This window comes from Sylvia atricapilla, chromosome 10 (genome assembly GCF_009819655.1).
Source record: "Sylvia atricapilla isolate bSylAtr1 chromosome 10, bSylAtr1.pri, whole genome shotgun sequence".
Lineage (NCBI taxonomy): Eukaryota > Metazoa > Chordata > Aves > Passeriformes > Sylviidae > Sylvia > Sylvia atricapilla.
In genome coordinates, this window is record NC_089149.1 from 22032133 (window position 1) to 22044346 (window position 12214).

At 40.1% G+C, this 12214-nt stretch overlaps 1 protein-coding gene across 1 annotated transcript in view; it reads left to right on the top strand.

The window, feature by feature from the left end:
* The window catches only part of NYAP2 (neuronal tyrosine-phosphorylated phosphoinositide-3-kinase adaptor 2), a 129988-nt gene that overhangs the window by 85549 nt on the left and 32225 nt on the right, over positions 1–12214 (top strand). Inside the window, exon 4 of the mRNA XM_066326278.1 lies at positions 8225–8434. Coding sequence (XP_066182375.1) covers positions 8225–8434 — 210 coding nt within the window. The remainder of the gene's footprint in view (positions 1–8224; positions 8435–12214) is intronic.

Sequence of the window (12214 nt, forward strand, 5' to 3'; positions counted from 1 at the left end):
GACAGAGAGCCTTGTGCCACAGTAGCTGCTCTGCACACTTGTGAAGGCAATAATAGTAAGGCCTTGCAAGCACAGACAGCAGCCAGAGCTGTTACAAGACCATCTGCAATTCTACTTATTTCCTCGGTATCGGAAGTCTGTGCTGGCATGGCTTCACAGCCACTTTTCTAGCGAGAATAAAACCAGTTCACAAAATGAAACCTCTAATTAGAAAGTGGGGAGGACCCAAAATAATTAATTCTCTTAAAATGCATAGAAAGCCAGAATGACACAAAGGTTTAGTCCTGTAACAGGGAGGAATCTTAAGCATTTACTTGCAGAGCAAAAATTTATTGGGATCTTGACCTAGAGCTAGGCACAGAAGCTGCACAGCAACATTAGGTGCTTGTGCCTGGCTCTGTAAAAGAGAGCAAAATTCAGATGAGGTCAGTGTCCAGGAAGTGTCAGCATTCTCTTTTACAGGTAACATACTGGCTAAAAGGAGAGCTGTGCAATTGGCATGTGTGTTCTAGTAATGAAAGGCAAATTTTCTAATTCATTAATCAAGCCAATAAAGAGAAATGCATTAATAAGAATGCTTTTCATACACCTAGTTAAACTATAGACAAAATAGCCAGCAAAGAGTTTGTTTTCACTTCAATTTTGAGATTTATATTTTTTATATGCACATACAAAAGGGAGGGTTTCTGTCCCCAGTTTCCATAATCCATATCCTTTATCTTCATTTTCTGACTCACATTTACTACTGAATCTGGATAAAAACGTACTCTTTAGAAGAAATGAAAGAGTTCAGAAAATGGAAAAACCTTACATTCAAAATCCCAAAAGAGTTCAAAGGCTGTTTTTCAGCAGAAAACTTGACAAAAGTGTTGACAAGTTTAATATAGTCAGGACTTCCATGAAAGATTGATGTTTTTGAAGTGAGGCTTTGAAACATAAGGTCATGAACTTTCTACAAAAACATTTTTCTTGAAATGTCTCTGTACTTCAGCTCTTTTGGCTCACTTTTGCCTTATGATTTCTTGCCATACTGTGCTAGGGTGTGTGCAGGACCCATCAAACCATCGGTTCTTCTTTCAAAAATCAAGGCTGTATTTTAAGAACCTAAATAACAGAATGAGTGAGAGGTGAAACGAATGAGGCTGAGGAGGAAAGCCTTTAAGTAAGAGTAGGTACCATCCCTTCAAATCAAATCCCAGGTAACAGTTGGGCCACCTTTAGAGAGGCTGATTTCCACAGTTCCATTGCAGGTTTCATTAAGAGTGTTTTCTTTGATCATTATAGAATTGGGGGTGGGCATGGCAGTCTGTGCAGTGCATGTTGCTGATTAGTCCAAGGCTAATGGCAGTGAAACCAAAGTTTCACAAGCCTGCCACACTCAGAGTCTTCAGGCTAGGCTTCTTCCTTCTACTCAAATCCTATCTGCTGCAGTCCTAGACCTTGTTCATACCCACCTACGGGTATGAAATGTATGTGCACACATTTAGTTTTATAATTGAAAGCACAGCCTGGATTATCAGCAGATCTGTGTGCACAAGCTGTTTAAGAGAAATGTTTTCAGATCCCCATGATCAGCTATTCCATAAATTCATATAAATCAGCATGACTGGCTAGCCTCAGCTAATAACTGCTGGAAGGAAAACCCTTACTCTGTTGAAGTCAATAACAGAATTCCCTTTGACTTGCTGTAATTAGGTTTTTGTCCAAAAAGGCACCAGAGGACACAGGCTTCTCTTAGGGTTTTTCTAAGTGCAAGTCACCAATTTCCAGGATTCCAAGGTCTGAAAGGAAAAGGATAAAAAATAGAAAAATGCAATGAATGTCAGATAATAAAGTTTTCTGCTTAATTTTGTAATTGTGACTAGTCTGAATTAAGTAGAAAACTTGTTAATAGACTGTCATTTGATGTAATATTGAGAGTCCCAGAACACTGCATTTATTTGCTTTAGTAGTACATCTGTACAGTGCGTATCTTCCAGATGTGGCCTCTGTGTTCAGATGGGGCTGTGATGTGATTTGCAGCAGAATATGCACACTTCAAAGATCAAGCACAGAGTGAATAATTAAAAAATAATGATGGCCCTTTTGGAAACAGATGATTGTCATCACTTCTGTAATATAACCCAGAATATGATTATCGTGGATAAATCAAAGAATCATAGAATTAAGAGTGGAACAGACCTCTGAGATCATTGGTTACAATGGCCAGCCCAGCACCACCACCATGTTCAACATTAAATCATGGCCTCAAGTGCCATATCCACAGATTTTTGAACGCTTCCAGGGATGGAAAATGTCTCTCCTCATTTAATAGTAAAAACAGGTTTTCCTTTATTTCAATCAATATACAAGAGGATTTTTCCTCTTACCATAGGACATCAAATAATGTTAAATATGTCTTACAATGGTGAAGTTTTAAAACTTTGTCTTTTAAGGGCCTAATGCCACTAGCTGAAGTTTATTGAAATGTAAAGAATTCTATTCTATTTTTCAAGCAGATCATAACCTTTGTAATTTTCATTGAATATTTTTATTGTAAAACATTGATCGACAAATCCGTGTTATAAATCTTTTGCTATAAATCTATCCCTCCTTATATTAGTCTTCAGTTAGTTGTATTGTGGCTTTTTTCTTTTCCTGTCTTGTTTTCTTAACCAGGATTGCACTTAGCAGGTTTGGGACAGCCACAGAAAATCAACTAAATCAGCAATCCTTCTTCCCCTCTCTTGGCTGTCTGTAGATGTGATCTCCTCTGGATTTCACCACATAAAACAAAAAAAGCCCTACACTGCTCACAAGAACGTGCTCCTTGAGCACCTATAAGCAGTTTGGCCATGTCTTCCCTGAATGGTAGATGGTTTGTGAGACTTTCAGGCTTTCTATTGATTTTGCATGGAACTAGGTCAGAGCTGCTTTTAATTGAACAAGCTGGCTGCTGCAACTCTCACTTAACTGTAAAAAAGGGATATTAAAAATTGATATGCAAAGCAAACTTCTGCTTAATTAGCAAGCGGATGAAGTCAGAATAGACAAACCACTATAGCTAATAAAGATGAGGATATGGGTCTCACTGACAGTATAATATGGTTTTGGTTTTTTTTTTAATGGCTGAAACACTGAGCACTATCCATGTTTCTTGCGTGTGGTATTAATAGGTGGTTATTTTTCTTTGGGAAAGGTTGGGATAAATTTACAACCGTGCAGATCAAACAAAGCACCACACATCAGGAAATCTATTAAATCCTCTAATGTTTAAATGTGTAGTAAAGGTAAATAAAAAGCCCTGGGTGCAGATAGAAGGGACTCTGGGATTCTCTGAAGGGCTCAGTGTTGCTGTGCATGCAGTGCAGTGAAGGGGTCAGTCAGACGGGCACAGGCTGCCGTGGTGCCAGCAGTGGCACAAGGGACACTGGTGGCCGGGGCATGGCTCAGGTAGCACTGACCATCACACACACGTGATGGCTGCAGTCTCATCCTGCATCTGCACCCCTCCAGCTGTGCCCTTGGGGTGCTCTGTGCTCCTGCTCCCCCAGCCAGGGCCATGCCTGCCCTGCAGCCACATGATGTGTCAAGGCTGGAGGAGATCAGGAGCTCTGGCTCACATCTGAGCCTCATCCTGAATGACTTTGCTTTGCACCTGTATGTGAGTGCTGAATTTTAGACCATTTGCTTCCCCCCGTATGCGAGTTCTGCCTAGAGTGATATATTATTTATTTAGGTTTTTAACAAACAAAAGGGGGAAAAAAAGGAATAAATTAATAATATATGGATTAGCTTACACATTTCAGCTCGCAGCTGAGAGAGATGGCAGAGAGCAATCCTCATTTTTAGTTCCTTAAGACAATTGCTTTTGCTTCTTCCCCCAAAACCCCAAGCAGCAATAAAGGATCTGCCATTTATCACAGCATTGCACTAAGAAGCCACCTGGACCTGAAATTAACTTGTGTTTAAGAGCAGAGTGGCAGACTGGCCACAGAGTTATACTCATTTGTATGATAGTTTTTTAGCTAAGATGTTTTCTGTAGCTGTAATTTCAGTTCTCTTAGGTCCAGGTTACAACTGACTCAGTTTGTTTCTCCCCTCCTTTAGCATTTCCAGGTTTTCTAGTACCACAGCTCATGTGCCAGCCTTGCCTAGTGCACAGCTGTTAGGGGACCTTCCCTAGAGGGCAGATTGTACATGCCAATTATTTGTAAAATATAACCACCCTGTACTTTAAATGGAAAAGTCTGAGATTCAGGTGAAGTAAATAAGAAAAATTCATATCTTTAAATATTGAAATACAATGACAGCTGAAAGTGCTTGAAACATTTGAGTGCCTTTTATAGCAGTTTAACCAACTGTGTCCATAAATATTTAAAGCAGTGAATTATTTCTTGAAATTTACATTTTTATGTACCATTTTGGTGGAAGAAATATTGAACAATAAAAATGCTTTCCATAATAACTTCAGCTTCTCAAAAAGTAGCACTTGACTGTGAAAAGATTTTCTGGTGGCCACCATATGATTGAGTGAGCTCCCAGCATAATACTGAGCTTTGATACTTCCTACCTCCAAATTAAGGTTTTTAAGAGCACAAGATAACCTAGATCCAACCTATGTTTGCGCACTTCCCAAATAAAAAAAATTAAAAATGCTGTGCAGCAGCTACTGTTACCTTTCAGCTGTGTGTCTGTGTACATAGATATCTCTGACTGGTAAGAGTTCCTGTTTTCAGGATGGGATCAATAGGGATTAAGTGGCCACTTAAATCCTGCTGTAGCTTTTATAAAGGGTTACTCTGTGTAAAATATCCTGGTTTGCTTTCCAGTGGATGATAAGATCCCCATCCCACAGGTAACCACAGCCAGCAGCTACAGGCATGTTCTGCTCTCTGCCAATGCCTTGTGCAGGAGCCAAAACGTGGAGCAGGGAATGTGCTCTTATGAGACACAATAATCTGTGCCACTTAGCTTGCTCTGTATTTACTACAGGGAGTAATTGACAAGATAAAAGTGTCCAAGTGATTGAGACAGTCAAAAAACGTGCCAGTGATGGGCTGAGACCTGGCAGAGGAGCATTCTGCATTTCTGGAGCTGTCCTGGGCACATGAGAACTGAAGTGCTCTTTTAGTCGACCGAGAAGTAGCAGAGTGATTTTTTAATTTTTTAAAATTGAGTTTGAGTATGATTCCCATTGACATCTATTAAAGAAGCTGAAATTATTCTAAAATTCTCCCAAAAATATTTGAGTAAAAGTGAGGCAATAATTACCTTTTTCATTTTTTCTGTATTCACAAGTGATCTGGAAAGCAATATTACAGAAAACGACATAAAACACTGACATGTTGTTTTCTGTCTGTGTATCATTGTTACTGATAATGATCACCAAATAATAATGATTCAGGCCCTGTGATGGGTTACATGACATTATAATCTGTTTCAATCTGCTTTTCATTTTTAGGATATATGACTTTTCAGATAAACTGTGAACTGAAAATCCCCAAGAAAGGATAGTGGAATGTAAATTTACAGAGTCTAGACAGCCAGCTGAAAACTGATTTTCTACACCTTATAAAGAACTAGGCTATAAACCAAATCTTTATTTAGTCTGAATAGTTCCACAATTTCCAGCTGGTTGCAGAGAACTGCTGTGCTTTGATTCAACTGACAATAAAACTAAGAATGCACAAATCTTTTTTATCAGGCAACAAGTACAAATGCTTCTCTCTTAAGTAAACTGAAGTAGATAAATCCTTAGCTACACACTCAGCCAGAGCATTTCCACTGTGACAAGGGCTGACTGCATGTGTGTGAAATTTCAAGGGGTGCTGTTCAAGTAGTGTCAATGAGGCACACACAGAGAAGGTTTTCACTAAGGTAGTCACAGCATTTCCAGGAGCAGCTGGATGACATAGTAAATTAAGTCTATTGAATAATGCATTAATTTAGTAGGGCACTTACTTGCAGGGCCCAATTCTCACTTTTTAAAAACACATTCTAATTTCTGGCTTTTTCTTCATTTTATTATGAAGAATAAACTGCAATCTAGACACTGTCCTGTACTAGTGGGAAAGAGGACTGTGCATTTCCAAAGCATTTTGAAACTTTGTTTTTATCTTTCCTTTTCCCAGATAGGCAGTATCTTAAACAAGTGAATGTTATCGGTGTGAAGAAAAAAATCACGTATGATTGCATGCATCTGTTATGTGAATAAACACATCAGTATTTTCAATAGCTGAAATAGTTCAAATCCTGGTAATACTTTGGGCTCTCCCTCTCTCGGCACAGCTCTTTGTATCAGCAGGTCTCTCTGTGCACTCACAGACAGATCTGTGTCACAGACATCTCGTAGCAAGGGTCCCTGAAAGGCAGATGTCATGTTATATTGATACAGACTGTTATTCAGCCTTGTACCCTGCCGGGGTTACCAACTAGGAAAAACAAACACTTTGGATTTTCACTGCAGTGTCTTTTTGCACGCACTAAAGTAGGTAAGTGACCTAGAAGTTCATGGAAGAGGTTTGAGTTTTGAAGGTCTTTGTCTCATAAAATGTCACCGAATCCTATTTACAACTCCCAGCCCGGGGTGGTTTAATAATTTTCTCATGCTGTTACTATTTGAAGGCTGTAGTAAGATATCCTCAACATTAAATTTTACTATTAGCCAGCAGTAATTAATGAAATACACTAATGATAACATCTTGCACTGCATATCCAGTAGGATATTTTTACATGTTTCCTGTATGACATTTCATCGAGGAAACCCTAGGCTGTTGCTCATTAAGGTTATCCACAGGCTGGCATGTCAAAAAACCGAAAACAAGATGAGATTTTGTCACTGTTGTGTGTAGGTGGGGTCTCTGCTCATCACAGATGTCCAGCAGTTTCTCTTCCCCTATCTGCTGTACCCCAGGTAACAGTCTGTGGGGTATTGAGCCACAGGCAAGTCAAAGAGATTTGAATGTAGTCGTTTCCTGGGACTGCACCCTCTGAGTGGGATCCCTGATGAACAGTCCCAGTTCCTGGCCATGGGGATGACTGGGAGAGGAGGTGGAAAGTCAAACTCTCAGTCCTGCCCTGCCATTCAATATGTCCCCTCACAGGGAACTGCTGGTTTCTCCTGGCATTTTCTCTTTCTTTGGCTCTCTCAAACCTTCCAAAGGCTCTCAAAGCCACTGAAAGCTTTTTAGATAGATCTCAAGGCAAGATTGTTATCTCTATCAAATGTGGATTCCAAGACTGTAGATACCTACAGAAATTAAGGTACATCAGGGCGTTGATTAATAAATCTGTGTGACCAGAACTGAGAGTATCGTGTAAGGATCTCTTTGGGTTTGAGATATAAAATTCCAAACTGATAACTGATTTCTTTTTCAAAAGGAGGTAAACAGAAGCTTTGAATAACTGAGTGGCACAATAATTAGCTCTTACAACTAAAGAGCAATCTAACGTTTCTTTTATATCGAGTTTTCCATGTGAATTTTTCACAGCTACAGATGGGAAAAAGCAGGAATGAATTCTTTCTCCATGCACTGCTCAACCTGCAAGAAAAGAAATTAGGGTCTTGAGAAAAGAACAGAAAATCACCAGCCATGAAGAAAGCAGACATCACTGCTTCACTTGAAAAAATCATTCAGCTGTGTTTTGAATTGCTCCTCTTTTCATTGACTTGCGGTGTTGCAAGCAGAAAGTAATTTTCTGACTCCAAGGATTTTCCAACCAAGTGCAATTTCATTCCCTAGGTTATGGTGCTGGGCACACCCAAAATGGATTTGTGCTCTTTTGTTTTGTGGACTGTGAGCTTTTATTGGAGCTTATCAGAAGTACAGATACATTGCTTGCACAATATTGCCTTAGGAGAGAGCTTCCTTAGAAACTGCCTGAAGAAGAACTTGTTCCTAGTGAAATGACAGCTGAAAAGATTTCAAGTACTTCTATAAATTGTTAATAAACCACAGTTTGGTAGGGAACCATTTTCAAAATTATTTTCCTGGCATATAAAAGTTGTAACAGAAATGTTCCATTTTATCCATCTGCTGCATGGTGTGTGTTTTAATAATTAAAAAGTGTATTGAAACCTATGTAAAGTATAGGGTTTTGGCCTAGATGGTAAAACCATGCTATAAACTACCCTTAAAGGATTTCTGATTGATATATATGGAGCATTTTGCAAAAGATTATTGTATTATGTGGATGATTAGCAGTTACTCTCTAATGAAATGTGCGCTTGTGTGTTTTGTAGAACCGCTAGATGAGCTGAAGATCAGAAGTCACAGCACTGAACCACTACCAAAGCTGGAAAACAAAGAGAGAGGACATCACGGGACAGCTTCCTGCAGGGAGCCAGGGAAAGCTCAGGAATGGGATGGAACGCCGGGCCCGCCCGTGGTGTCCAGCAGGCTGGGGAGATCCTCTGTCAGCCCAACCATGCTGGCTGGAGGCAACAGCTCAGGTACCTTGGGTAGCAGAGCAGGGAAGATCTAGAGAATCTCCTTGTGAGACGAAGAATCTCTAAAGGTACACAAGTGTAGGAAGAATCCAGATTCTTTAGGCCTCCATATATCTTCTAGACGTGGCCCTGCCCATTGGCTGCTGCACTAATAAGGCTTTATTACAGCTTGTGCTGTATTTGTGCTGTGTGCTGGAGCAGCTGGGATGGTGGCATGGAATAGAAGCACATAAACATGCTAGTCATCTACTTTAAAAGAAGTAAAGGATTCCACCTGACATTGAAAAGGGACACCATGGCAAAGACACTCTGAGGATGGCACCTCACGAAGAAGTTCCTAAGTTCAGGTATCACATGAAGTAACAAAAATACACTGTGCAAAAGCAAGGCTGTCTTACTGAGGGGCACAGTGACAGGACACAGGCAGCCTTTGCTTTCTGCTTGTACAGAAACTTCTAGAAAAGTGACTATGGATTTCAGAAGTCTCAGATTCACACTTATTCATTTTATTAATCAAAAATAGTTACATATTAGATAGTAAATTGCCATATACCACGGCATTATAATGCAGTCTTGTTTATAAATTGACTAAGACAAACTGAACTGATAAACCAGTAGACATCTATAAAGAGATATCTATGGTCCTTGCATGAGCACTGTATTGGTGCTTTTGAGATTTGGCAGCTCTCAAAAAAGAGCAATTTCATTGCTTATTAGTTGGACTATCAGAAATATCCAGTTTAAGGACAGTTGGCATATCTAGTACTGAAGACTCGTGGTCACTGTTCAGTAAGTACAAGAGCACGAATGAGCTGTTCAGACAAGAAATCATTCCAGCCCGAGAGATCTGCTGGGCAGTGAGTGGCAGCAGGGAGTGTTTAAACTGCTGAGTGAGCAGAGATGCTCACACCTCACCCAGAACATTGCTTCCCTGTGTGATAATGGGACTCACATTGTCCCTGAATTGCTGCAAATGACACCTGAAACAGAGTGTATAACTTGAAGAGTCTTTGCTGATGTGAAATGTCATTTGCAGCAATCATGTTGTCCAGATTTACTTGCTACAGACCCCCCAAACAGTCCTTGCTGGTGCAGTGAAAGTGACTTTTCTGCAAAACATGTCTCTAGCACAGGGTTTTTTGTGTGTTACTACCATTTGCTTACTTGTCTGTTCTCACAAAGTATCCTGGAAGGTGGGAATTTTCCAGATTAGCTCATAGCTTTTGGTAAAAATTCTGTTCCCAGTGTATTAGAGCATCATCCGTGCTAATGCAGGTTAAAGGATGGGTTTAAAGCTACCACATCAAAGTATTGGGATATCCAATAATTAGACTAAAGGTGTGTACCAACCTCTTCAGTTCTGCAAGATGACACTATGGAGCAGAGTAGTAAAGAAGTTAAAATTGAAGAGTAAGCTCTTAGGAAAATATAACACTGCTGTCCAATATTTCTGCAGCAGTTTTATTTCAAAGAGTTGGTTGATCTCCAAAAGAAGACAAAACATGTTGGCCTCAATCTCCATTTGGCATCAGCAAACTGTAATAGTTGTTGAATCATGCCTTGATTTAGTCAACTGTGACTTTGTCTTACATTGCTAGGACTGTCAAAGAAAAATTTTATTTTCTTGGCTGAATTTTGACTCCTTTATATGATTAAAATCTGAGAGCTGATTGTGATTTTTCTTTCCCTGCAGATTTATGATACTTTATTTGATGAATATTGCCTCTCATCTGCCCTGAATATTTTTCCCCTGTGTCTCTTGCTGTTGCCTGAGCAACATGTTTTACCTTTACTTGTTGGAGCACTGCATTGAGAATGCTGTGCACAGTTCTCCTCAATGAACTTGCACATGAACTGTAACAGCTCATTCTCTGCAATTAAATTAAAACTGTAACAGAATGCAAGAAGAGAGATTTAATACTTTCATATGAATAAAAATGCTTTCTGGAGACAAGGAGATAAAGTAATTTTGCACTAGGAATTAGAACTTATATTTACCACAGGAACTAAACAAAATCAAGGCAGTCCCCAGTACAGTCATCACTGCTGTTGCTCTCTTTGCAACATTATAGATGACTGAAAAAAAGACTATTTTTTTTTTTTTTTTGTGCAGACATGTCCTTGAAACACCAGAGTTTGGTACCTACCTCTTAGTTCACACTGGTACAGGCATTTATTAGGGCAATACTGGAATACATTTTTAAAAAAGGGGTTGAATTTCTCAGCTGTAAAAGAGAAAGGAAGTGAATGGACTTCCCCTGTGTGCTCATCAGGCAGCTCTGCTCCAGCCCAGATGAGCTGGCAACTGGGGTGACCTGGGCAAATACCTGAGTGAGAATACTGATTTTTGACGGGTTCTCCCCAGCTCTGAAACTGTTAGTAAGATTAGAGGGAGAATGAGCTGTCTCCAAACAGAATCTTGAATTTTCCTGCCCATTTTGTTCAAAGAGCCTGGGCTGTCAGCTGCACACAGCTATCACTGTCTCTAATGCCTGATTGTTCTGTCACAGACAGAATTTGTCAAGGGCACTTTCTGTTTCTTGGCATCCTATAATTTCTTATGGAAAGCAGTGTGATTTGGGGGCATGCTGACTTCTAGAAAAGTCGGTGCAATCATAATGAACAGCCAAACACAATCTGTAACACAGAATATGTATAACTTCACTCCAGGAGACTTGAAGAGTATTTTCTGGAATGTTGCTGCTTTTTTCCTCACTGCAACGAAGAAGCATTTTGCATTGCCACCTGCTGCTGGAGACAGGCACTGCCCTGTCTTTTAAATCTCAGAAACTGTTGTATCCTGGTTTTGAATTGCCACCAGCTTGTCACTCGGCCGGCCATAAATATTCCATCTGAAAACATTGTAGGTCATCAGGAAGGGAGTAAATGTCCACCCTTCGTTGGGAATACTGGCCATCATTGTTGATTTCCAAAAGTAATGAATATTTTTAGTTAATCTGTTTGGGAGTGGGGCAAAGCCTGGGAAGCCCAAGGCACAAGATGCATCTATTGGTGTAAGAAAGGAATAGCAGCAAACAGTCGGATCACGCCAGCAAGATCTGCTTCACACACACAAAGACAACTCAGTAGTCCCACAAAGCCCAACATTTTCTCCTCACAGGCAGTATCAGTGTGCTCCTAAACCCACAAGGATTCTCCACATTAAGGCAATGTAATGTTGGGGTTTTATGTCACTGCCCAGTGAGGCCCAGGCCTTGCCTGCATTGGTCATTCCTGTGGTCATTCACGTTCTCTGCTCACAAGCTCCTCCTAAGCAGTGCCTGTCACTATAGTCAAATGAGCACTACTGGGAACTGAGGGCATCCTGCCAATGCCCGTGGTCCTGCTGCGTGACCTCCAGGATGTGGGATCACGTGGATTCTGGCTGGAGTAAAAATATTGCCTGGGTGTAAGGAAAACACACAAAAAACTGAAAAAAGATACGAAACACTTACTTGTATTTCAAAGAAGCCAGGAAATAGCAAACAAACACAGCCAAATCCTACAACACAGAAATAGTTTACAAAGAAAATAAACACCCATATTTCAGGATACAAAGTAACACTAACAGCTTTTCCCTTTGGGCAAAATATCCCCAAAACCTAAACAGAGGGCTCCTTTTCAGACATGATTTTTCTAATTTCCTGACTTGAGTTTGAGACTTGCTGAACTTCTGACCTATGGATATCTGGTAACACTAAGTTCCATAGGTTCAGTGCTCCCTTTGTGAAAATTGTTCCATTTGATGTGCTGCTGTGATATTTTAGCAGTAATTGGCTTCTG